The sequence below is a fragment of the Hesperophylax consimilis genome, chromosome 10 (assembly GCF_061612785.1).
Source record: "Hesperophylax consimilis isolate HC1 chromosome 10, BYU_Hcon_1.0, whole genome shotgun sequence".
In the NCBI taxonomy this organism is placed as follows: domain Eukaryota; kingdom Metazoa; phylum Arthropoda; class Insecta; order Trichoptera; family Limnephilidae; genus Hesperophylax; species Hesperophylax consimilis.
This window is the reverse complement of record NC_142845.1, coordinates 35,085,030-35,111,446: the sequence shown is the minus strand read 5'-3', so window position 1 is coordinate 35,111,446 and position 26,417 is coordinate 35,085,030. Positions and strand designations below refer to the sequence as shown.

The 26,417-nt window shown below is 37.2% G+C and overlaps 1 protein-coding gene across 1 annotated transcript; it reads right to left on the bottom strand.

Moving 5' to 3' along the window:
• Positions 1–711: 711 nt before the first annotated feature.
• Positions 712–23,917, bottom strand: LOC149420688 (beta-glucuronidase-like). Its single transcript, XM_089636272.1, has 13 exons — positions 23,716–23,917; positions 19,858–20,061; positions 15,103–15,285; positions 13,883–14,049; positions 13,640–13,785; positions 12,097–12,293; positions 11,105–11,251; positions 10,825–10,997; positions 5,285–5,428; positions 4,912–4,996; positions 2,113–2,289; positions 1,439–1,577; positions 712–1,016 (listed from the first exon to the last, which is right to left on the bottom strand). The coding sequence occupies exons 1-13, from the start codon at positions 23,716–23,718 to the stop codon at positions 814–816; spliced, it is 1,968 nt and encodes a 655-aa protein (XP_089492398.1). The 5' UTR covers positions 23,719–23,917; the 3' UTR covers positions 712–813.
• Positions 23,918–26,417: the final 2,500 nt, after the last annotated feature.

The window sequence follows — 26,417 nt, the reverse complement described above, 5'->3', positions numbered from 1 at the left end:
TTTCCTGTCAAATGGTCGGAACTGAAAAACTTACCCTTCAGCATCCTTTATTCAATTCATCTTATTTACAAGATCCAAAACACGTTAGCAAAAACATGAACAAAATTAAGTTAATATGTACTTAAAAATGAGGTTAGGGACCTTGGCTTGATTTTTGAATCTCTATCATCTCCCTACATGCAAATCTCTCTTTCAAATCTCACATATTACATAAATGGCATTGTCTCCCGTGCCAATGTTTGTTCTCTATAGTGTGAGATCATTTACTAATGAAATCACATCGAAAAAATGTATGAAGCATTTGTTGGCAGCATCCTGGAGAAAAGTTCAGAACATATCCTTGAAATAGAAAGAGTGCAGCAGAGGTGAATGTCTTACCTTTATAAGAAGGTATATACATAATGTCTATTCCTACATCCATCCTTGTTCTAGAAGCCAAGTAAACAACCTAATCTGTAGGAATCTTATGTAAAAAATAATGTTAATATTGTACAAGAGGGGAGTGAGGAGAGGAAGGAGATAGGGAGGAGAAAGGGTGTGTAGTTCCTGGCTATTCAGATATGGTCGCTAAACATGGTTAAAGCCATTTCAAGCAACATTTAGATTCTGAATCGTTGTCTATCAGGGCAAATAAAATATAAGTTAGTTTTAAGCACTGTTTTTTTATTAATTTTTTTTCTCATTAATGCACTAGAGGTGCAAATACCCGGAGTCAGTGCAGCCGAAGCTGGCTATTCAGATCAGAATTTGATCTTAAAATAACCTTACAATGATTTTATTGTTTTGCTACACAGCGGATCCTGATGGTTGAAATCACAGCTCAGAGTGGGACTTGTTGACGCTACTCCAGCTACTGTGGCCGGGGGTGAGGTAAGGGAACAGATCTGCTGGAGGGTTCACTCCGTCCAGCTCCTGTGCCAGGAGGTTGTACCTGCCCCGGAGATGGTGTGCCGAAGCCTTGGGTTGTCTCTCGCGAGTGAAGATGCCCTTTTTGTTACCTCCGACGCGAAGTATGGCTAAAATTAAGAAAAAATGTATAGGTAGATATACGATAGAAGGGAACCAAGGAGGAGTGAAAAGGAGAGATGAGGCCCTCTTTCCTGGTGGGGCCTTCAAGGAACCAAGGGGGAGTGGAATCTTCCGTCGTGGGGCCTTCAGGAAACCAACGGGCAGTGGACTCTTGTGTAACCTTAATCGGAGCATGGAGTCTAGTGTTGTATTTATTAAAATTAATGAAACCTTCACTAAGCATTTTCTAAGTAAAGAAAAACTGAAAGGTTATAATGGAGGTTTCAGTGGGATAGTAGTCCCAGAGAAAGGTTGTACGTGACGTCATCATCCTATTCTGCCTTTTTAGTTTTCATACAAGACGTCTGAGAAGGAACAGAACATACATATCATACAACCTCTTTCTGGTACTAATTTCTGAGTTACTTACTTTGAGCAGTCATGAAGTCCGCAAAGTTCCAAATGAATTCACCGATGAAGAAGCCAATTCCTCTCAGTTTATCAAAGGCTTTAAAATGCCTCGACATTAGCTGCACTTGATATTCCTCAGACCACACGTATTCTGGTTGCTGCAAAGTGAAACATGATTTATCAAGTTTAAAATATGTTTTTTTTTTAATATAACTGGGGGTTTGCTCATTGCACCTAACGGTATTCCCAAACAGTAATAAAAATGAAAAGTGTAGTAATACAATTTGATTCTTCAATTTTATTTGCTTTATTATTTCAAAATATACTAGTGCAGACCCTTGAGAAATCATGTTATTTAATAATTCCTTTTTTTTTAAATTGTTAAAATAATTTTCTGTTAAAATATTATATTTAAAGCAGGTCTTCCTTTATTGCTTGTCTGATTCATTCTTCACACAATCAGTTCCAATTTTGAAAACGACACTTAAATTCAAAGCGAATTTGAGTTTATTGAACCACATTTCAAGCAATACTAATATACAATTGAAATCAATATTTGATGATACGTAAATCACTTCCAAAGCGAATTTTTTTTTTTAAATTCAGCAAGTTTAAAAAGTAAACAATTTTTTTATTCCTCGTGTGAAGTTAATTGATTGAATTTACTAATTACGATGGCGTTAAGTAACTAACCATGTGTAATCCGGCAATGGTGTCCGCTCCGTATTCGGACACGAGTACAGGCTTGTTGTACGTAAGGTGCCAGGCCTTGGTTTTAGCCACCGCCAGATCTGTAATCATGTCCAACCTGCCCGCATTACTGTACCAACCGTTGTACGTATTGAAGCTTATGATGTCCAGGTGCTGGCCCTAGAGTGAACAAACAAATTACAGTTGTTACTGTTTATGATATCGGAGTGACAAATACAACTTATCCAATCAATAATCCTGGGGAAGATTGACGGAAGATGCCGTATCTCATGATTTCAAAACTTACTGGTAAGATTGCAGTACTACTGTGAGTAAAGATTGGCTTTATGAAGTGCCAACGTTAGATGAAAGGAAGTTGGCTTTCATCTCCGATGGAACTCACCCATTGACGTAAGTAATTACAAAAAAAACATTGCATGTCATTTTTTATAAACATCCGTAATATCCTCAACATAAACAATATTACACAAGTTTGCTATGCTTTTTGTCAATACAACTAGATTACCTACTGGATAACTGGATGGGTGTCTACCTTGTGCACTCAAACAGAGTGGTTCGTCATAGCCCTAAAATGAATACTTTAGACAATTCCGAAAGTTCTTAGAACTCCGACAGACAAAATATTTAAAAAACTTTCAAGTTTTCAATGTACACAAACCTCATTCAAACTTTAAAAATCATAACTGAAAACTCCTCTGCTCAACATAAATACTCAACTAGGGCAATAAGCCAAAATTTACTGGTTATTCCGCAGTTTGAATGCATCTTTTGGACAGAGAAAAATTAAATTTCTTGCCACGAAACTATATAAGTAATGTTCTACCAAATCAAACAAAAAAATAACAGAAATGAATACATTTAAAACTAAAGTAAAAACATGGCTGAGATAACAGAGTTATAGTCAACTTGCAAACATTATGACGACAATGTAAAGACAAGTAGAAACTAAATACAAAAATATTAAAACTACAGATCACCTCAGAACATCAAACAATAGTGAGGAAAACTGTGCCATTGATTCATACTTACATCATGTACAAACTTTGCCATAGAAACAAATAAATAGTGGTAATCAAACATCCTAATACATCAATATAAAGTTCGTACCACAAACATCATCCCGCATTAGAATTTATTTTTCATGAAAAAACAATATTAAAGCTGCAATAATTCCTAAAAATAACAAGCATGCTTTACGTGGATGGAATTCTGGGCAGAGTGATGTTGGTAAGTTAAACAATATGATAAGCCAATTAGATTGGCAAGAACTTTATAATTTTTGCACTATAAACGCGGCGGTACACCATTTTTATGTTTGTATTTATAATATTTTTAATGCCTGTTTTCCTAGAAAACCTTCTAGTAGAGGTGGTCGTCGATATCCAAAGTGGTTCTGTCGAAATACCATCGCGAGCATTAGGGTAAAACATGCTCTCTATAAAAAAGGAAGGCTGTCGGCGTGACTATGATTTCTTAAGAGCGCATAGAGCCGTGGTTATGTGCAATATTCGCACTGTTTTTCAATCAAATTCAAATTCCATTCTACATGATATCAAACATGATCCCAAGATATTCTGGGACTACCTCAAATTGCTACGTAAAGATGGTGGTATTCAAGCCTCCCTTCTGCATCGTTATCCCACAATATCGATATTGGTCAAAATGATGAATTAGATATAGAATCTTCCATTCGGAAAACGAAAAATACACATTCACTTGGTCCAGATTATCTTATTTTTCGATATTCTTATTTAAATTTTCCCTAGAAACTGGTGTATTTCCTGATTTGTTGAAAATATCAAAATTTTTCTGATTTATAATAGCGGTACAAAGACTTTTGTGGGAAATTTTAGACCTGTGGCAATACTATCTGCACAGGCTAAATTGTTCCAATCGATTTTTCATAAATTCACACTACCACAAATGGAACCATTCTTAATTTCTGACCATCATGTATTTAGAAAAGGTTAGAAACCAACCTATTGGTGTTTACGGATTACGTATCAAAATCATGAGACAAAGGCCATCAAGTAGATTGTTCATACAATCACTTTTCAAAGGCCTTCGATTCTGTTAATCACGCCTATTCCAGTCTATAATTTTTTTGTACAATCGGGGGTACCCCAAGGCACTAATTTAGGCCCACTCCTCTTATCCATATTTATTAACGACATTTTAGAAGTAATTTGGCACTCTAGATTTCTTCTCTTCGCTGATGACCTTAAACTTTGCTTAAAAATACTAACTTTAGAAGACTGCATTTAATTCCAGTCGGATATTGATGGGATTTTTCACTGGAGTAAAATAAATCGGATTGAGTTTAATTTTTCTAAATGTTTAATTTTGTCATTCACCAGGGAGAGTCATACCTGGTTTTACCGATATACAATGGACGCCCAAATTTTAAAATGTATCTCGACTATGAAGGATCTTGGAATCGTGGAATCAAAGGTCATGCAGTGGGGAGGGCAATCTTACTGTTGAACAGAATTACTTCGGATATCGACATTTTTAGCATCAATGAGCTGCCTTTAAAAGACAAGCTCTTTTTTTACTAGTATAGTTAATATGCCCACCTTCTATATGTATGTAAGAATTAATCCGTAAAAAATGTATTTAAAAACGAATTAAAATGAACAATTTCATAAATTGAATTGAACCTCAGACAGTAGAAGTAATGCAAAGTATGAGCTTATACTGCAAAGCTCACTTGGAAAATGAAAGCCTTTAAACAACTATATAGAAATTCAGATGATTAGTTTACCATAAAAGTATTCTTACAACTTTATTTTCGGACGCATTTCCAGCCATGGATAATGTTATAGCTCTGGACAAGTCTAAGTCTCTCACATGTTTAGAAACATTCCTGCAAAAATAATGACAATAAAATAATAATAATTGATTTCGGAATTGAGAAAAGTCGGCTAGATTATTGGGAAAACATTTCCCTCGGGTCACGAGCCAATCTTTGGGGCTGCCATTTGAAAGATACTAATCTAACAAGATTTTAGATAACTCTTTTAAATTTTCTGTCAGAACGGAGTGATTGTGTTTTTCAGTTGAATGATAATTATTAATCAATTCAGACTAGATATATGAATATATAACTATATATGTATATTTATATATATATATTTCGTTTTCGTAAACTTACCTAAAATAATCATCGGAAGCATTGAGGTTAGACCTGGGTTCATTAGCGATGGACCACATTATGACACTCGGGCGATTCTTATCTCTCTTAATCAGTGCTGTCAAGGAGGCCTTATGCTTCTCTAACAGAGCATCGAAGAAAAGACTAAAAAACAAGATTGTCAATAAGTCCACGGACGATCTTTCAACAAACATTGACACCAACAATAATTTCTGAAAATATATAAACCATTAATTATAAATTGAAACTTCTCACATCTATCTTTATCGTCTGACCCCAACACAGACACAGAGGGGCTTTGTTCCTTCAGCACTCAGATTATCTGTTGAGATCGGGCAGCTTTATACAGGTTTCAAAGGAACAACAACATTAGCTCTCGTTTTAATCATACAAAGAGCAATTTTTTTTAGATACATATAATTGAAGCTGACACACGCCCAACCCTGAATTTTTAAATATCACATTTAAACGATATTTCATACGGGCGGGAGCTAACTTTAAGTCAAAATAAAAATAAGAACAGTGAATACTTGCATACTGACAGCGTTACTAATAAACGTGGTGAATATCTTATACATAAAAAATCTTATATCATGATAACGATCGTGTTTATTAAAACCTTACTAATATAAACTGAAATTTAACGGCCATGAAAAAGTTCATGGAAAGATTTATACATTGTTTATCCACCCAAAGAGTGACTGTTATCTGTTGAATAAACTTGAAATTTCTTTTTGAAGATATCCTAAAAACAAATAACATTTTTAGAAACTACCCTTTGGATTTTTGTATTTGAAACATACTATTAATATTTATAAATTAAAAAATATAATAATTTTAAACATAAACAAACTTAAAAAAAAAAAAATCTCATAATTTTCCTTTTCTTTGAAAAATATACAATAAAACTGTCACTTCACTTTTTATGTCGATTATATAATAATAAAAAACCCAATTTTCAAAACACATTCCTTTTATTTGAAGAATCTACAAGAATACTGTCACTTCGCTTAATATAATAATAATTCCCAGAGAATAACCGAAACTCTGTTGCGAAGGTTGAATGTTGTTTTTTATCGGTGTTGAAATGAAACTATGTAATATTTTATAATAGATTTATTCTGTTACCGGAATAAAACAGCCGTGAATAGATTTTAACAATATTTAATTTACCACACAAGTAATTAATCGCAACAGATACAGCAATTATTATTTAAGTAATCGCGGCGCGAAATGATTAAATTGTTTTGATTGGCGTGTTAAAAATATGTAAGTAGTAGACCGCCTGAGTACCTTCCCGTTGTCGCTTATATAAGGTGCGAATGCATCGAGAATAATCCAGCGAGTAGGTAGATGGGCAGTACCTACGGTGTTTCGCTAGTAGGTTCTAATGCGATTCAAGTTGCACTAAGAACGTTCCCGAATATTCTAGTTATTATCGCTACAATATGTTGCCGCCCGTTACGCTGAAGATTCTAGCGGTCGCCCAGTGCCTTACTATACCTAGAATAGCGTGGTAGTTTCTAGTACCGTCCGGCTTGACCTCTAGGCAACGGGCGAAGTGTCCAGTAGGTTCTACGACGGCCTAGGTATCGTAGCACATTAGCGCTTGGTACTGTGTACTAAGTAGTACCCGACACCATCCGAATCGTATAGTGGCGTACCACTACAACTCTTAACTTTTTCATGACGGGAACCTAATGCGTCAATTTATCAATAAGCGACGAATAAGTGTTTTTTTTTTACTAGTAAGGATGTGGGTGTTTTATTTCAAGAGTGAAGCAGAAACGAATGCCTATAATGTCAGTTCAATGTATGTATGTATCTGTCGTGATATGTTTCATTACATACACTGTGATTGATTGTGAAATCATGACTGTGTGGGTTCCCCAGTGGAAGTAAGCTAGAGACAAGTCGAAGAAGAGGTGGATAGACAGCTGCGCTCGTCTCGCAAATATCGAGAGCGCAAAACACGAAGTGTTATGGGTACGTGTGGATCTCACCGGTATGATGAGAATTTATGCGTGCCTATATCGCTCACCAAACCTTGCCGAATCAGACACTGTTGAGTTGTTTAAATACTTGAGTGACACTGTAGATATTCTCTTGCCCCGTTACCCATCGGCCGAGTTTGTAATCCTGGGGGACTTCAATGTTCATAATGAACAATGGCTGAAGTTCTCGGGCCCAACAAGCTCTGCCGGTAGATCAGCGGAATCCTTTGCTCTTATCCATGGACTAAGCCAACTTGTAGAATCTCCGACTAGAATACCAGACATCCCATCACATCGAGCCAACCTACTCGATTTGTTTCTCACTAGTGAGCCACTCGGGTACAGAGTGGAGGTGACAGCGCCCTTAGGATCCTCTGACCACTGCCTGATTACCACCTCTGTCCCATCCTCCATGAACCGTCAACCCGACAAACATGTAAAGAGGAAGGTATGGCACTACAGGGCAGCAAAATGGGACGGCAGACGGTCTTTCTTCGGCGCCTTTCCTTGGAGTACTGTATGCTTTAGCTCCGAGGACCCATCAATTTGTGCACGCGAGGTAGGAGAAGTAATCACATCAGCAATGGATTGCTACATTCCCTTCTCCGTCAAATCCTCTGGAGCGGGCACAAAACCGTGGTTTGACCATCGCTGTGCTGAAGCTGTCAGACTCAAAAATACGGCTTTTAATGCACTCCGGAAGATTAGCTCCATGAATAACCTTCCGGAATACCGAAAACGGGCAAGGGATTGTAAGAGAGTTCTAAATAGAGCTAAGAGCGATCACGACCAGAGAATTGCGAAAAAGCTGGCTGACTGCCCCACTGGTAGCCGTGCTTTCTGGTCACTCGCTAGCTCGATCGGAAGAAATTTCTGCAGAACCACTTTCCCACCTCTGACCAAGCCTGATGGTCGGCTGGCTAACTCGGCCCGCGAGAAAGCTGAATTATTAGGCAAAATTTTCGCGGAAAACTCAACTCTTCAAGATAACGGAGAGACTCCCCCTTCCATTCCGCACTGCGGTTTTCAAATGGAGGAACCGAAGATCCGGAACAGAGAGGTTCTCCGAGTCTTGAACGAGCTGAAAGTCGACAAAGCCAGTGGGCCGGACGGAATACCTGCCTTGGTCCTCAAGAGGTGTTCTGCAGAAATTACTCCAGTGCGCGCGAAATTATTTAGGCTCTCTCTTAAAGGTGGAAAGGTGCCAGATCTTTTGAAAAAGGCAATTGTCCACCCAATCCCAAAAAAGGGGGACCGCTCCGACCCTTCTAACTACCGCCCCATAGCCATCACTTCCATACTTTCGAAGGTATTAGAAAGGGTGGTTAACAACAAATTGCTCACATATCTTGAGAATAACAATATCCTAAGCGATCGGCAATATGGATTTCGTCGAAACCGATCGTGTGGCGATCTACTCGGATATGTGACGCATATTTGGGGGCGGTACATGGAACGTTTTGGTGAAACTCAAACCGTTGGGTTGGATATCTCCAAAGCCTTTGACAGAGTCTGGCACCGGGCGCTTATCGGGAAGTTACCATCGTATGGGATCCACCCAACCCTGCATAGTTGGATTGCGGACTTTCTGAGGGGAAGAACAATTCAAACCGTGGTTGACGGCTCTTCTTCCTCACCGCACCAAATCAATGCGGGGGTGCCACAAGGATCTGTGCTGTCTCCGACGCTGTTTTTATTGCACATCAATGATCTCGTTGAATGTGCACCAATTCACTGCTACGCTGATGACAGCACCGTTCACGAGGGTTATCTTTTTGACAGGCCCCCTTCCACCTATGATGTCCGAACAGCTCGGGAAGTTTTGAAGCAAAAAATTGACCACCACCTCGAGATGGTTCGTGCCTGGGGTAAGGCCAACTTGGTCAGTTTCAACGTCTCAAAAACCCAAGCGTGTCTGATTTCGGCAAAGAGGGAGATCAATGACTGTCTGGTGCAATTTGATGGGAGCACTCTCCCCAATAAAGACTCCATTGAAATGCTTGGAGTTACTATATCAGACCAGCTCAAGTATCGGGGATCCATAGAAGCCCGAGTAAATCAGGCCTCCAAAAAGTTGGGCGTCTTGTACAGGGCTAGGAGATTCTTCAACAGTGACCAGCTGCTGACCCTGTACAAGTCTCAAGTCCGCCCAACTATTGAATTTGGGAGCCTGTAACAATAAATCACGTTATCATCTCCTCCGGCATCTAGCTCAGAATCATACTTAAATATATTGCTGTTTTTATACTTACCAATGCGTATGTTCTGCCTTCTCGCCAATTCGTGTCGTTTGGGTGGGGACTAGGGAGGTGAATTTAGTTAAGAACATCTAATAATTATAAGTCTCGATTTTAATAGGGTTTGTCAAGTGTTAATACTAAATCTAAATTATCCTTAGATCTACTTACATCTATAAATGAACTAGTTGTCATATGGTTCGGATTACTTCTTCACTATTCGCATTGTCATTGTTCACTGTAGTTACACTGTTGTCACTGAGTTGATTTTGTTCGATGGCCTTAGTAAGGCCGAAGTCCTAGGTGGCAGCTTCTGCAGTTCTGCAGCTCAGGCCCTCCCGGCCGCGTCTGATCACCGCACTTTCTTCGCCTCCCGCCCAACATTACGTCGCCGGGCGGAGGATAATACTTGAAAATCACTTTCTCTAACTCGACTGTAACTTCTTCATCCGCCGCCCAGCATCACACCGCTGGGCGGGGAGCGCGTACTTCACCACCACTCCTGTCTCGATCTCCTCTCTCTCCCGCCTCGATCTTGACTGTCTTTCTTTCTTGAGCTCGTAGGACCTGTCGCCCTACCCCGCACTTCTCACTTCTTTCTTTACAACCCCCGTCTGTCAACACTTGTCTTTGGGCGCACACTGCGGGAAACTCTCAGTTTATAACTCATATTTGTTTTCATATTTGTGACGAAATTTGATTCGTCACAAGCCATTTTTGGGCTGGTGCCCCAAAATACTTGATAAACCTGCTTGAATCTGTGCAAAGGAGAGCGATATCCGTCTGATTGACAATCCGTTTTTAACAGACCGATTGCCTTCTCTAATGCATAGACGCAATGTAGGCATGCTGTGTCTTTTCTACGGGTATTTCAATGGAGCCTGCTCCAAGGAGCTAGCAGCATTGATTCCTGATGCACCGGTGCACGTGCGCGAAACTCGACGGACACGAACTGAACACCCATTCACGGTTGACGTTGGCTTCATGAGAACGGGCCGTTTTTACGACTCGTTTTTGTGTAAGTCGGCTCGTATGTGGAACGAGCTACCGGCATTTTTCTTTTTCCTCCCTCCTTTAATCCGAGCCTCTTCAAGGCCCGCATTAACAAATCCCTTCCTACAGCCCCTACCTTAATCCGCCTCACAACGCCGCCCAACCGGGTGGTGACATAGTTCCCCTGTACACTGCACAGGCAGGGACACTCTTGTGAGGTGTCACATAAAAAAAAAATAATAATAAAAAAAAGACGGCATTGAAGAGGACTGGAGCCGGAAATGATAATTATAAAAAGAAAACTACGCAAACTTACTCTGTGTCCACACTTGGGCATTCATCGATGATCATAATACCCTGTTCATCGGCAAAGTCATACAACTCCTCAGCATACGGGTAGTGGGAGGTCCTGTAAGCATTAGCGCCAATCCAGCGAATCAGGTTATAGTCATTTGTGACTAAAGCCAGGTCCAAGCCTTTACCGCGAATCTGAAATTAACATAAGCGAAATGAAATTTTAAAATTTAGAATTGATGTTAAATTGTAGCTCCTCTGTAAATGCATTAAAACGATTCATATAATAACATGTGTCTTACATTAGAGTCTTCGTGCCTGCTGAATCCTCGAAGGTATGCGGGTTTATTATTGATGAAGAATTGGGTGTTGGTCCACGACACCGTTCTGATGCCAATCTTTAATCTGTAGACGTCAGCGTTTGGGATAGAGTCTATGCCAATGTGAACCTAATACATACCACAACTTGTTAGTATTTAAATACCTACATAAGTGCAAAAAATTAGCATTTAAGTAGCTTCTTAGATACAAAAAGTTTGCACTTAAGTAACAAAAGTCTGTACAAGGAGTTGACTCTTAAGCAGATACTCACTTAAGTTATCTATTAAAGTATTTAATAGCAGGTTGAGTAAGTTACTATTTACATTATTTTTTTCTGAAAATTAAATGGGGTTGACTGTTGACTGTGATGACATCCGCGACCTTGAGAAAAAATTACATCCTGAAAAATCGTAGATGATTTATTCCAAAGCCGTTAGAGAAGCTGCATGCATCAAATTAAAAGTATTTTCTAAAGCAATATTTAGCGCGAGCGATTCTGAACTTATTCTTCATGCAGTTCCTTTGTACACAGGGCCGGTTTTATGCGGTCGTAGTTGGAGCAGACCGCTTCGGGCGCCAATTGTCAAGGCGCCAAAGCGCTGATAATACCTGACACCTAATATGTAGTCCTAACACATCGCCCCTGAGATTATTTTTCACAAAAAAGGCGCTATACAAAAATACACATCATCCAAATATTATTGATTAAAGTGATCACCTACCAAGACATCTTGGCCCAGGGCCGCCCTGTTTGTACATAAGGGTTAAAATCGCTCAACAAAAATTTCTTCGATTTTTGTGCAGAGGACACCGGTATCCCATCTACAGAAGTTACTATTCAAGTGCGTAAATAGGTGAAAACAATCAGTATTCAAGATTTAAGTTCTAAGTTAGTACCTACTTAAATAAGTGTACAATTGAAAGGAATAGATTTATAATACATATTTATGATCGCTTTGCTTAATAAGTTTACCTCCAGTATGTACAGATATCCGGGTTCGGGATGCATCAGGAATGGCCACCACAGATTGGCATTTGGTATTTCTATGCTGTTAATCAAGCCTTGGCTTTTGGCTACAATGGTATCATTCTTGTCCAAAACATTGACATAGCAATGCACCTCTTGGTCGCCAGAATAACCTCCGTATGATACATTGTATGCTATTATACCTGGGTACCAAAAATCACATAAAGGTTTAACATAAAATGGCTTCAATGAATCCAATATTGAATTTGTATGCCTTTATTGAAAGCATTGAGTTTTTATGCGGACAAAACCATTTACTCAAATCCGTTTTCGTGGCGTGTTTAAGGGGCAAGTAAACAAATTTATCTTGATATTTTAGCGTAACTTGCAAAAAGTGTTTTTCCTAAAATAATTGAATTACTGCCATCTACGCAAGAGAATGAGCATCATATTCAACATAAAGATAATCCTGAGAAATTCCTGCATTATAGAAAAGATTACTTTTGATTTCAATTCATTGGCGGCAACCTGAAAATTATTTTACTACTTTTCCTCTGTACATTTTGCCCGTTTCACAATGTCTGGAGAAGCGATAGACTTCTTGTAGTATTATATAACAACATTTAAATTTTTTTTAAATAGTGGATAGTACAAACATCTCTGGTCATCTTTGAGTAGATTCAGCTCTGCAGGGGGCGTGTCAATGAAGCTCAGTTACCTGTGTGCATTTAGACAGCAGGATTTATTTGAATGATGTTATTTGACGAGAGATGGCACTACTTGTACCGTATTCTATTACACGGAATCGACTGTCAACCAAATCAACAAGAATGAAAATATAAAGCACATTCAATTGGGTTTGAAAATCACGATAATTGTGGAATGATGGAAACAGCCTACCTTGAATTCCCGTGAATCCCTGCAATATGGCTCTCGACAAACTGGCACTGTACACAGGGTGAAATTTCCTCCAAAACGAGATGATAATTTGCAAAACAGAGCACAAAGCATGTGAATATACTGCTCCAATTCACGACGACACAACGAAAGCAACTGCTTGCAACAAATGTGAATAATGTACGGACTTGCGACAATTTACAATGCAACAAAATCATCTTCTTCTTTCCAATGTGGGTAAGGCTGTTTTTAAGGAAGAAAATGGATAGTATATGACGGGAAATTACGGTAGATATTATCCCAAACTGTTTCAATACTAAACACTGCTTGTCCAGTTTTTGGCCGATTTTCGTACCATGAGTTGCGACTGGGTATTGTCGCAAGACACAGTTTTTTTAATCACAATGTGACGATTTGGGTATTTAAAGTTTTACTCTTTTCAGAGCTGGTTGTGACATATTGTTCTTTCATGGTGAAAGTGATAATTTTATGGTGCTGATTATCGACCTCTGCGGATTTGGAGAATAACCTTTTGGAAAGGATTTGGAGCCCTCTCAAAACGGATGATATCTTATTATCCCTTGATGGTCTGTGCGATTTACAAACCAGATCATCACCAATGTCTATTCCGAGAAGGATATTAATTTTGTACCTGTGGTGTTGTCAATATTTGTATTGACGATAATATCGTCAATGTAGAGTTTTGGAGTGGTGTAAAGGACCACCGGACGGCCAATACCGGCGTAGTTGAAGAAATCAAATGGATAGGTCTGCTTCAGTTTGATGGTCCTGTTATCGCTGGAATAATAAATAATATTATAATATCACAGTTTAAATATTATGATTGCCAGGAAGTTAAGCTAATTTATTTAGGAATAAAAAAACGTTTATTTACGTAGTTATTTCAATAACTTTTCCCTGTGGAATGGTGTCGTTGTGAAGTCTATTGTCACAAGCCACGGTGAGCCTATTTACCAGTCCGTAGTTGATGTACTTGGTTATTTCCTGCTCGAAGGGAAGGTGTCCTATCTCGTGAGTCATCACTTTGTCACCATTCACCCACTGAAAATGAATAAGTTTTCTCAAAATAATTTTAATGAGACGTGCCAATTTTTTTTAAGGCACGATAAAATTATGATTAACGGCTGTAGAATATGGTAAATAAACAAAAAAAGTGGGACACAGTTAATTACACACTCAGAAAAAAAATCATAATCATTTAAATAATAATAAAAAGTAAGTTAACTATTTCAGTTTCCGGAAATGGAAAATAATACATTTGTTGACAAGGCGGTCATTATTATTGATGTGAAATTTAAGGTTGGTACTTTCATCTCTTTTTTAACTCAAATTATGAATCTAACAATCTAAAATAGGTTCTTACGAAATAAGCCGACGTAGCTCAGTGGTCCAGAGCACCTGACCGGACATCAGAAGACGCGGGTTCAATTCCCGTCGGCGGCATTTATTTTTACTCGGGAGATATTTTCAATCTGTATGGATATTTCAGGCGACTAATTATTGCTTATAATTATTTGTTTTACTTTGTGCTATGCATAAAAATACCTTGTCTTATAAACATTAGTTTATCATTAAAAAAATAAATCCATTTTCAGTTTCTGAAATAGTTACACAAAGTATTTTTAAAATAAAATGTGCCTATAAACAGAGTCCCACTTTTCTGAATATTTATCAAATTTATTAATGAATAGAAGCGCACCGTCTAAAAATCTTTAATTTCGGGTTTACAACTGTTGTGTTCTCACAAACAGTTCTCCAAATCGTCGTGGAAGGAGATTTTAAATAATAGGTTCTTTGTGATAAATCAGAGAATTATTAATACTTCGCATATTACAATGGTAACTCGATAATCGACCTAACTAGAAGCTGGCTAATTGAGATATGAGAACAGGAAGTTTGTCTGGGAGCATTCCCACTGGCCCTGGCGACTACTGGCCACTGGCTGCCATCTTGCGGACTTCCACGCAAGCTCTATGCACTGCCCTCTATGAGTGCATCTGTGAAGCTCTTACTTCCCAACAACAATATACTTTTCAGCGGCAGGACTATAATATATCAATATTATTAATAATAAATACACATTATCGCACTTACAACTTGTGCTGCATAGTGCACGCTACCAAATCGCAGCCACACGCGGCTCCCGGCACTTTTCCACATGTCTGGCACAAAGAAGCGGCGGTCGTACCAGACGAAGCCCACGTGGTCGCGTACCTCGGGGTCCTGTGTCACATCATTGTAGCTGCTGGGCACGGGCATGGGCTCCACAGGCCCTGTCTATAAACATTCACACAATCCAGGTGTTAAAATGATAAACCAGATTTTATATAACTAATGTCAATACAAATAATTGCTTTAAAATCTACATGACTTGAGTGAAGTTCCGCCGAGTTGTTCCGGGTTGCAGTAGATAGGGTAGGGCCTGATGATAGCCAACTTCCGATGGTAGAGGGCACTCAAAGAAGAAGAATACAAATTCTTATATGTAGGTGGCTGTTGAGACGGTTTGAGACGACAGTTTGAGACGAGCATTGCTTCCTTGGGTATAAGTAACTAGAGGTAGAAAGCAGGACACCGAATTATCTTGCCACCACCGTAAACACCACCACCGCAGTTATAGTAGATGTTGTATACTACAGTCTACACATTCGCAAAAGATTAAGTTGGTTCTTTGGAAAGGAATATGGAAAGTTTCGGGGTTTCTCGTGGAATGATTTTATGAAAATCAGAACAAAAACTGTGCACATTTATTTTCAGTAAATAACTAGCAATGATATTTAACTTAATTATACCTGAATGGATTTGCCCAAGAGTTACCATAATACTATAGTGGTATTATTTACATAATTTAAGAGAGTCGGTAAGTTGAACACACGTGGTTAGGTATCAGTTTTATGTTGTCGGCAAGGAACTCAAACATCGCAAACACTCGGCATTTTAGTATAGGTATTTATATATTTATTGGAATTTATAGGAAATTTTACTGCAAACTGAGTATGTGGTATCTATCGATGGTGTGGTCTGTATATTATCTGCCTGTAAAATATATAAATAAACAATAATATGTATATGTACATTCTAGCATCACGTTCATTTATCAAATGCATTGTGCATGTACTAGTGATTGATGAACCGGAGGATGCAATAAATTGAAAGTAGTTTGACAAGTCTATAGTTAGTATTAAGATAGATCGTTGTAAAAATGTATTATATATTTGTACAGAGCCCTTGAGGTGATTTTGCACAAAAAACGGCGCTAATCAAATCATCCAAATATTATAATTATTATTACCAGGACTCTCCAAGGATAACGTATTACACAAACTTACGATTTATGAACTATCAGCACCATTATGATATTTTTACATTTGAACTACCTACGAAATTCATTTCGTAACCAAAGAGTAATTGTACAATTCATGAGTGGATCCCTTTTTACTTGGAAAGCACCTATTTTATGAATCACTATGTTGGCGATACTACAGTTTTTGCACCGCAAAGTTGACGACCGTGTGACTGCAACAACATTATCAACTACCTCCGAACATACGAATATTGTTCGGCCTCTTTTAGATTTTACCAGTGGGCGAGAGATGTTGGTCCTGGACCCACCGGGAAGTACCTACCAGCCACACCACCCCACAACAAGTATAAAAACCTGATCGCACAGGTCTAGAACCCGTGACTTCTGGATCGGAAGACGAAATTCTCAATCGCTCGGCCACAAAGATATAGTCCAATGCAATTAGCAATTCGCGATCGTAATTATTCCGGTAGTCCCAATTTTTTTATATGTTTAATAAACTGATCCCCTGAAAATGTTAATTTTACGAAAATCCCAATTTTTCTCTTTTTTATGTACCTTATCATCAAAATTATATTAATAATGTTAAATTTATGTTGTGATTACGTTGATAGGCATGTCAGACCGAGCTGCGAGTATTAGAAGTGAGTCGTTCGCGAACGAGTCGGCTCAGTGAACCGGATCTTTACACGGATCCGTAATGGGACTGGGACACGATCAAGCCGCTTGACCGTGTCCCAGTCCCATAAGATCCGGTTCCCAAATCAGCCGCTCACTCGTTCGCGGATCAGTAGTAACTGACCCGTTCGGGAACGGTGAGCCGGTGAGCCGGTGACCCGCTTCACTCGTTCGCGAACGGTGAGCCGGTGAGCCGGTGAGCCGGTGAGCCGGTGAGCCGGTGACCCGGTGACCCGCTTCACTCGTTCGCGAACGGTGAGCCGGTGAGCAGGTGACCCGCCAGACCCGAAGAGCCGACTCACCCGTTCGCGAACGAAGATCCGCATACATCGTTCAACGGATCTCACGGCTCGCGGGTCACTACTGACGTACTGACCGGATTGATCATATATACGACATAATAATACTGGTATTGACGCTTGCATAACATTTTAGTTGTTGTGTCGGCACTTATTTAGTTTATTATAACAGGAACAAGGAAGAGTTATATTATGTTCATGGTTTATTTTCAGTTAATCATTGATATCGAAATAATCGTAAATGTTGGCATTGAGTACTTACATGAACGACGTTTAACTATTATTTTCACACCGAAGTATTTTGTTTCAAAACACAATTTTTATATTATTATTACACTTATTAAGTACACAATTAATTTAAAATAGATTTAAGTTTATTTTCATTGTATTCTATATTTTAATTCCATTCACCAATTGTTTTTTTTTAACTTAATTTAAAGAAACTTTTTCAATAGTATTGCTATAGATTATAGATTGTAATTTAAAAATAACACATCTGACAATTTTTGTGGCCGCAGAAAAATGATTCCAAATTTCACTCTTTTTTCTTGTGGAAATCATGGTAAATTTAAATTAAAGCTTTTATAAAGTTCGTAATTATGTTTTCCGAGTAAAAAAACTAAAAAAGTGATAAGAAACGTGATTCAACGATTACCGTACGATTGAAGTTTGACGTTTTGTACCAAAAACCTAACAAAACAAAAGATTTCTCGATTTCATTTTTTCATTCTAATAAAAGGGTATTCCAATAATATTGGGAATCCCTTTGAATGAAAATTCCCCTTCATAAATATACGATACATAGATCGATTTTTCTGGGCAAAAATTTTGTCTTCGAAATATATAATATTCCCAAAGAAACAAAAATGTCGGAATGTTTCCTCACGATAGCAAGGTCCCATCTGACGAAGCGCAGTCCTGAGAAATTACCTTTAAAGCATTTATCTTTTCAGCTCATTCTTCCGGAGGGAGCTTTGTCAGACGCAACCTGTTATGAAAAATCATAAAACCCTCAAAATATTTTAAATGCAACTTTTATAAAAGAAAAATGAAATCTCATGGTTTCATGTTTAAATACTTGTATTTTATAAGCAATAACTATTAGCCTGAAACACTCATCCACATTGAAAAATCTCCTGATAAAAGATACATGACGCCAACGGGACTTGAACCCGTATCCTTTCGATTTCCGGTCGACAGCTCTGACCACTGAGCTATAGCGGCTTATCTCTTATCCGCGAAATAATTCAATGTATACTAGTGTTTCAGGCTAATAATTATTGCTCGTAAAATAATTGTTACCCTTTGTGCTATGCATAAAAAATCTTGTCTTAAACATTAGTTTACCAAAAAAATAATAATAAATACTTTTAATTTCGCCAAAACATAAAAATAACACATTGTATAATAAACGATCCAATTTGATTTCGGTCGCAATGAACAATTAAAATAAATTTCACTAGCGAATCTTAAACATCTTAGGACACTGTAGAGTGTAGAACACAGGTCGATTTCAATATCTGTACCATTGTAATAATATCGACGACTACAGGTATGTATTCTTTTATCGCGAAGAACTTTATTTATATTTTATTTATGGAGTGGTGGGAGGGGGGGGGGGGGTTCAATCGAGCCGGTTCACTGAAGCGGATCTTTCAGGTGAACGGGACCCAGTGAACCGGCTCCCTCAACTGAGCCGCTTCGCCAATCTCTAGCGAGAATAAATGTAGTGGCTTGGCCTATTTTAGTGGTCTTCCCTTTGGGAATGTATGGCTACCGATATGCTGAAATAGGCCATCTACTACATTTATAACTAGGTCTGACACAGGCATGACGATTTTTGTCAACGTATATGTTCTTACAACAATAATCGTCAAAGAAAAATAAAATCAAGGAATGCCAAGTTTAAAACACTTTACCTCTGTTTCAATTTTTGGCCTGGTTTTGGTGGATTAGACCATGGATATGTAATAGAGATAAAAAAACATTAATCATATACCTGTTTCTTTTATGAAATTTTATTTTCTACAAAATTAGTAACAATAAATTTTTCACAAAATTGTAATGGAAACGAGGTATTTACGAAAAACCAAACCTAGTCGCGCAAAAAACTTTTTTCAAAAATATACGCTTTTAAGTTTTTTCAAAAATATACGCACCTTTTCGACTTTCTACCTCGGTACCTATTAGAGATAGAAGAAAATTGTTTTTCCAGAAGTTGTAAGTAATTTTGTGTTCTACTATACTTTTTAAGCTAATTTAGCATAAATTTGCATTGGAAATGAGATATTTAGGAAAAACTAGATTTTGACGCGGTTTCAGCCGGTTTCTTCAAAATGGCGGGGCAAGAACAAGTGCGCCAAGGTCGGAAACTCAGATTTTACATCAGGAGATCAGTTTATAAAACATATAAAAAAATTGAGACTACCGGAATAATAACGATCGCTAATTTGGCGCTAATTGCACTGGTCTAATAATCAATTTTTAACGATTTACCATAGTAAACCAGTCAAACCACTGTGAAAAGTCGGTGTAATCGTTCGGTTAACATTTATTTTTTTCTTTTACCTTATCAAGGTCTGACTTGTACCAGAAGTTTTTGAAGCCAAACTCGGGGTTCTGCGGAGACAGGCGGAAGTTCCAGATCCCGTCCAGGGACTTGACCTCGCGGGTTTCCGAGTCCTGGGGGTACAGGGTCCCGCAGCGTGCCTTCGCCAGCACCCCCTGCGCCATGGCCAGCGTCAGGAATGTCAAGTAGTATAATATGACTCTCTGGAATGACAGAATAAATTTTAACATACGGGTACGAATGAAGGATATGGGAACATGTTGGCCTGTATTATATATATATACATACATATAATGTCGGCTTGTATTTTGATCTATTGAATATTCTTGCCGTCTCCGATGGGTTAATATATAATAAATAACTTTTTTGATGTGTACATTTTAAAAATACAAAAAAAAACCTTTATTTTTTATTTTATTTATTTATTCGAGACACAAACAGGATATTTATAAAAACATTAATAATGGATTACAAAATAAAAAAGTACAATTATAAATATCCCTAGACTAATGTGTCTGCAGCAATCACATTTGCACATTCACATAAGCAAACATGTAAAATAATGACAGTATTTAAATACAAAACTTAAAACTTAATTACAAAGATTTAAGCACATAATAAGTAGAAAAATCTAAAGAGTACATATTAAAAAAAATTCTAAACCACTAAACATTTTTTTTATTTATTTATTTTTCTTTTTTTTTAAGTACAGAAATCGTGGATATATTTCTTGAAACACGTTATATTATTTGCAAAAATATCTATGACAGTGTGTATTTTAGCAAGATCATTGTATGATCGAGACATTCTAGACATAGGATTAAAATATCCAGTGTTATTGGCAAAAATTTCGGTCCAAAATATGTTCATATTTCTAGTATATTTGGGCCTGGCGTAAAAATTGATTTGATTGACTAAGTTACTATTAACACGATTATTCACAATTTTGTAAAGCATTAAGCACCTTTCCTCACAATTAAATATATTGTTTTCAAACATAGGTACACCAAATACAGACTACAACCGAAACCACTCAACTCACTAAAAAACACCAAATAATGTATTTCTAATTATTTCAGAAAAAAACACTACACAATGGTGCATATAAACACGCGAGCCGAACTGCCGAGCTCAACCACGACTTATGGGAAAGGAATAAAGCAACCGCAAACGGCGCAAAATACCACTTGCTGTTGCTTCATTTCTTTCCCGAAATTCGCAGCATACTAAATGTATAATAATTCCTTTATATTATCCTTACCACAAAATTTTAATGATATCCTCAGCACGGGAGATCCCATATCACTATCTCTATTTATTACAAAAAAGGAAGATAATATAACATTTATTATTATTATTTTCAATGTTTTCTACAGAGTATTTTGAATTGGTGAAATCCACTGTGAAATTTAATACTTTTTTAACTTATAGTGCTTGGATTAAATTTCTTTGGAAGTCAACCAAACATGACGGCTTCGGTGGCCGAGCAGTTAAGTTCCTTGGATAAAAAGACATCAGGCTCGGTACTAGGGCGGACGCAAATAAATTTCAATATTTAATAATATTATAGAAAATTATTTTAAATCATAACCAACGTTCTGGAAAAAATCTTTGGCTAGGTAGGTAGATACTCACATTTTGTATTTATAAAACACATATGTTTTTATGTGACATTTTGTAACATAAATTTTAATGACAATAAATCAACACACGTTGTGATGTTTAATAATCTAGAAAGTACTCACAACGTAAACATTTTTTTTTTATGTGAATATTTTATGAAAGTTCTAACTACTCCCAACTGAACAAAGACAATGAGTCTATAGCATCCCGTATTTCGTAAAACTGATGGGAATGACGACAAGAAGGAGATGGGGTAGAGGAAGGTTTGGAAGTATCTCGCTATTCAGATCTGGTTCTCTAGCATGTCATCCCCGATAATTGGGATGTGTTTTGAGGCTGGAGGTAGTGGGGAGGGGAAGGAGATGGAAAAGAAGAAGGTGGGGGAGTGCCTGACTATTCAGACCTGATCATTAAACACGGCTGAAGCCATTTCAAGCAACGTTTCAATTATGAATGCTGGTATTACACCAGGGCGATACTGAGAGTATCTTCAACTCTGAAACGTGCTACAAATATATTATTCAACAATCAAATAAAATTTTCTTTTCCAACGCTGGGATTTGAAACCGTAACCTTCGGATTACTAGCGAGAGCCTTATCCCTCGACCAAGGAGGCTGTGTGTTTTGTGGATTTAAGCGTGCTAGATGCGTTCTGTGTCTTCCCAAGACTTTGGACAAAAGTCTCCTAATAAAAGGAAATTACCGAATTTATTTTTAAAACTTAACACACTTTGATCGGGTTATTTTTTCGCCGGCTGACCGCTGAAAACGGGCGAAAATAAAGGTCCCGCGCGAATTTGTTTAATTTGTTTTAAATCACTATATCTTCGTAAATAATGGAAATATTTCAATAAAATTTTCTACATACTAACTCAGCATACCCAAGCTATATAATTTGTAGCTGAAAACCAAGTATTATTTCTAATGCAACATAATAAATCGAAAACAAAGTCATTGTTGAGTCATTAGTGTTCAATTTTTTAAGTATAAACTAGGTTTCAATTTTATAAAATTACAAATTATTATATTTTCACCAAGCCCAAATCATTATAAAAACAAAAACAATTGCCACTTCTCAAGTATCGTCAGAGTAACACATTATTACTCATTGAAATACCACGTGTGCAATTGCCTCTCGCACGATACAGCGGACCAAAACCATCGGAACGTGCTAATAATATTGGTTATTTTTTCAAATGAAATTTAAAATAATCACTTAGCGTAGAATGCTTCTCGTATTGCTCACATAATATTGTTTATTTTTTTCACCATACACTATTAGGTTTTAGTTTTTCATCACCTTTATATAATCAGTTACAGTTTACGTCTAAAAATTGTTCATCTAATATTTCCTTGTTCTTCCTCCATATCACTTTCTTCAGAATCACTGAACTGTAATGGCATCACTGACATTCTTTTCCTACAAGGAATTTCTTCACTTCCCACTAGATTCTTCTCTTTCACTATGAAATTCAGGCAAATAATTACTAGAACAGGCAGATAAATTATCTGCGACGATTTCGTTATCACTTTCGTAATTTTCAGAATCCATTTTGAAAGGTTTGAAAAAGCAAATATAAATATTATCTCCTCGGAACACAACCGTAGGACAATTTGCTTTTTAAAAACTGGCACGCACTTGTAAATATTTATTATGGTCCGCCTAACTGTGTTTGCCGATACCTGCTGTTTTTAAATGCTCGACACTCTCCTCTCGCTCGCACCTAGAAGTTGAGTGGGTGCGGAACAGAGATAGAAAGATTTGTTTCGGGTTTCATGGTCATAAAAACCCTGGTTCCAGGAATTGAATTATTAGAATAACAGAATATGTTATCTAAATTACTTATTTCGTTGATCTTCAAACGCAATACCTATCAAGTGTCAGGTGTTCAATAATAATGGCCATTTTAGTTGAAATATCGATGTACACAAAAGACTCCAAGATAAATACAAAAAAAGACTTGCATTGCAATTTGATAATTATGTACATATAGTTGGGACCTTTATAAAGAGATTGGTATATAATGTTCATATAAAAACATCAGATAATTTCTTCTTTTCTGCCATTGAAATGAGGCGGGCGCAGAAAGTAGAACTACCCTTCCCGACGTTAAGCATCAATCGACCGAACGGGTAGAACTACTCTTCCCGATTAAAGTGTGCTAGTAATATATTTACTATAAAAAAAGTATTTTTATTTCAAATAAAGATAAAATGAATATTTAATTACTCACCATTGTTGTAGAGAACTGTCTTATATATTCCAAGAATCCGCTATTATCCGCACGTCAAAATATGTATATTTGAAAAAAGATTGTATAATCATTAAATCAATATTGTACTTAAATTATTCTTGTAGGTACCTACTTATTTACTGGCAAATTTTATTTAAATATTAATTTTTCAATTGTTCGTCTAAAGATTTCATCAAAAGGTTCTCCGATCGTCGCGTTCACCAACAGACTGAGTTGGGCAACGATATATTTTTCAATTCAATTCTTTATTGAATATTAAAAATGATTTATGTCTATTACACTGGTGTCGCACTGAAGAGATTAACCGACAAAAGTGTATTGTGGCATGTCCGTGCGCCCAAAGTAAGCTAAATTTTCCCTTACTTCTGGTTAAATCGATCAGATCAGATAAGATTCTTTCTTGAACAGATGATCAATACATTGGTCCATCTGAGGCCTAGGAGCATCAAAGTGTTTTAAAGGACATTGCCATTTTTTATATATAAAAAAAATTGCATTTCAAAGGTAAAGCTATGTACCCACGCTCGTTCATGCTCAATGGTTTTACGCTCATGTGAATATGACTAATGCTGCTCGGGCGTGTAGACGCAACAACGAGAATGCTCCTAAAGCAACGTGTTCGATCGAGCCAAAGCGTCGAGCATGAATATACGTGTGTACATAGCTTATGATATTCACCATTACAAGTAGGTGCTATCTAGTTTTTGTCATAAAAGGTATACATACGTAATTTATTTTAGCAATATCGACTCTTTTGCTTCCTAGTAAGTAGCAAATATTCTAATTTCGGTTGTCTGCGATGATGTGCGTTAGTTATTCCTGTGTGAATTTTTCACATTCAATGAACTCAAATTTGCTTTGAATTTAAGTGTCATTATCAAAATTAGAACTGATTGTGTGAATAATAGTTCATACGAGCAATAAAGTACGTACACAGCTACATTTATAACATTATTTTATTTTAATTAATTTATTAATAACTAACTAACTAACCATCACTCTGTTTCTCCGCAGGGATAGGCAGAGAGGATGGACTGCCAAACAACTCGGTCTTTGCACATATTTATTACCTCATTCACATTCATACATCGCCTCATACATACTCTTCTATTATTCTGACTCTTGACATGGCCCGACTCAAGTCTTCCTCGGGTGTCCCCGACTTCTGCTACCATTCGCATTTGCGTCATATATTCTCCTCATTTATTCATAATCCAAATTTTTTTATTTATTCGAAATTTATTTTAAAATTTTACAAATTTCATGATTTTTCAAGTTTAATAATGGCAAATATTTTATAAATTCTTTCAGCTTCTCAAATTCTACAATTATAATATCCCATGATTTTATACACCTGCTAGAATTCTATGAGGAAGTGAACACTGATTATTATTAAATGAAAGTATTTTACTTTTTTATATGATGGAGTAAAAACAGATGCGGTACCCCGTTCCACATACAAGCCGACTTACACAAAACGAGTCGAAGAAACTACCCGTTCTCATAAAGCCAACATCAACTGTGAACACGTGCACCGCGGATCAATGCTGCTAACTCCTTAGAGCAGGCTCCATTGAAAAACCCATAGAACAGACCCAGCATTGCTCGCATTACGTCTGTACATGCAATTATATTTAATCATTTGTGTAACCCTTCGAACACACTAGATATATTGCCTAAGAAGAAAAATACGTAAGTATGCATTGTTTAAATATTTCTGAATTATTTTGTTATGGGATTATTTGTTATACAGGGTGCGGCAGAGAGGACGGACGTTTTTGAGATGGGTAGTACTCTCCCCATCCGTCTACGAGAGAGGTGGGGGGGTACCGCTTTACTCGTTAGTTCCTAGCATTGTTTTGCCAGTTGTCGTCATGGAGCCGTGGACGGTGGAGCACCGCGTTTTCGCCTATGATTGTTTCGTCCGAAATAATGAGTCAGTCACCGTCGTACAGCGTGAGTTTCGTCGCCACTTCAACATTCATCGGAATAGAGCTGTTCCCTCTCGAAACACCATCCTTCGTTGGGTTGAATCACTTCGCAGGCGTGGTGAACTGATCAACAGAAGACCAAGAGGAGCTCCTCGAACAGTTCGAACTCCTGAAAATGTTGAACGCTTTCGACAAGCTTTTCAACTTTTCAAGCAGTTCTTTCAACTTTTTCACTAGGGTTGAAAGTGAAAAAGTAATGATTATGTATTTCCAATGAAAAAATGTGAATGTCAAGTAAAACTATGGAACAATGGGACACTAAGGACAGGTTGTTTTGGAGGATTTGAACAATTCATAAAATTTCAACATTAATTTTCGTGTTCTGTGAGAGTCCTATTCAAGTTTTGTTGTTATATTATTATAGGCTAGATACTTGACGGAACTAACATAATAACCGAACTTTGAAATTTGAAGAATTGTTCAAATTCTCCGAAACAACCCGTCCTTAGACAAAGTCTGGAGTGTTGATTCTGTTCTATAGGTGTTTTTGGAATCTGCTTGAAAGAACTACCAAACAAAAATTCACAGCTGTAGAAGAATGGGAAGAAGTAAGATAAAAAAATGAGAAAACAACAGATTTATTTAGACAAATTTATATGCACAAATAGATTTACATTGTATTTAGATACATTTTTACAAATAGAAATAAACCCTCATGGGTTTATAAAGATTTCACAAGAATAGTATGGG

Excerpts from the sequence above, each read along its gene's own strand:
- LOC149420688 (XM_089636272.1), bottom strand. Across the intron at positions 12,294-13,639 it reads AAATATTGACAACACCACAG|GTATAATAGCATACAATGTA; the intron begins GTACAAAATTAA and ends TTTGGTACCCAG. Across the intron at positions 10,998-11,104 it reads GCAGGCACGAAGACTCTAAT|ATTCGCGGTAAAGGCTTGGA; the intron begins GTAAGACACATG and ends TGTTAATTTCAG.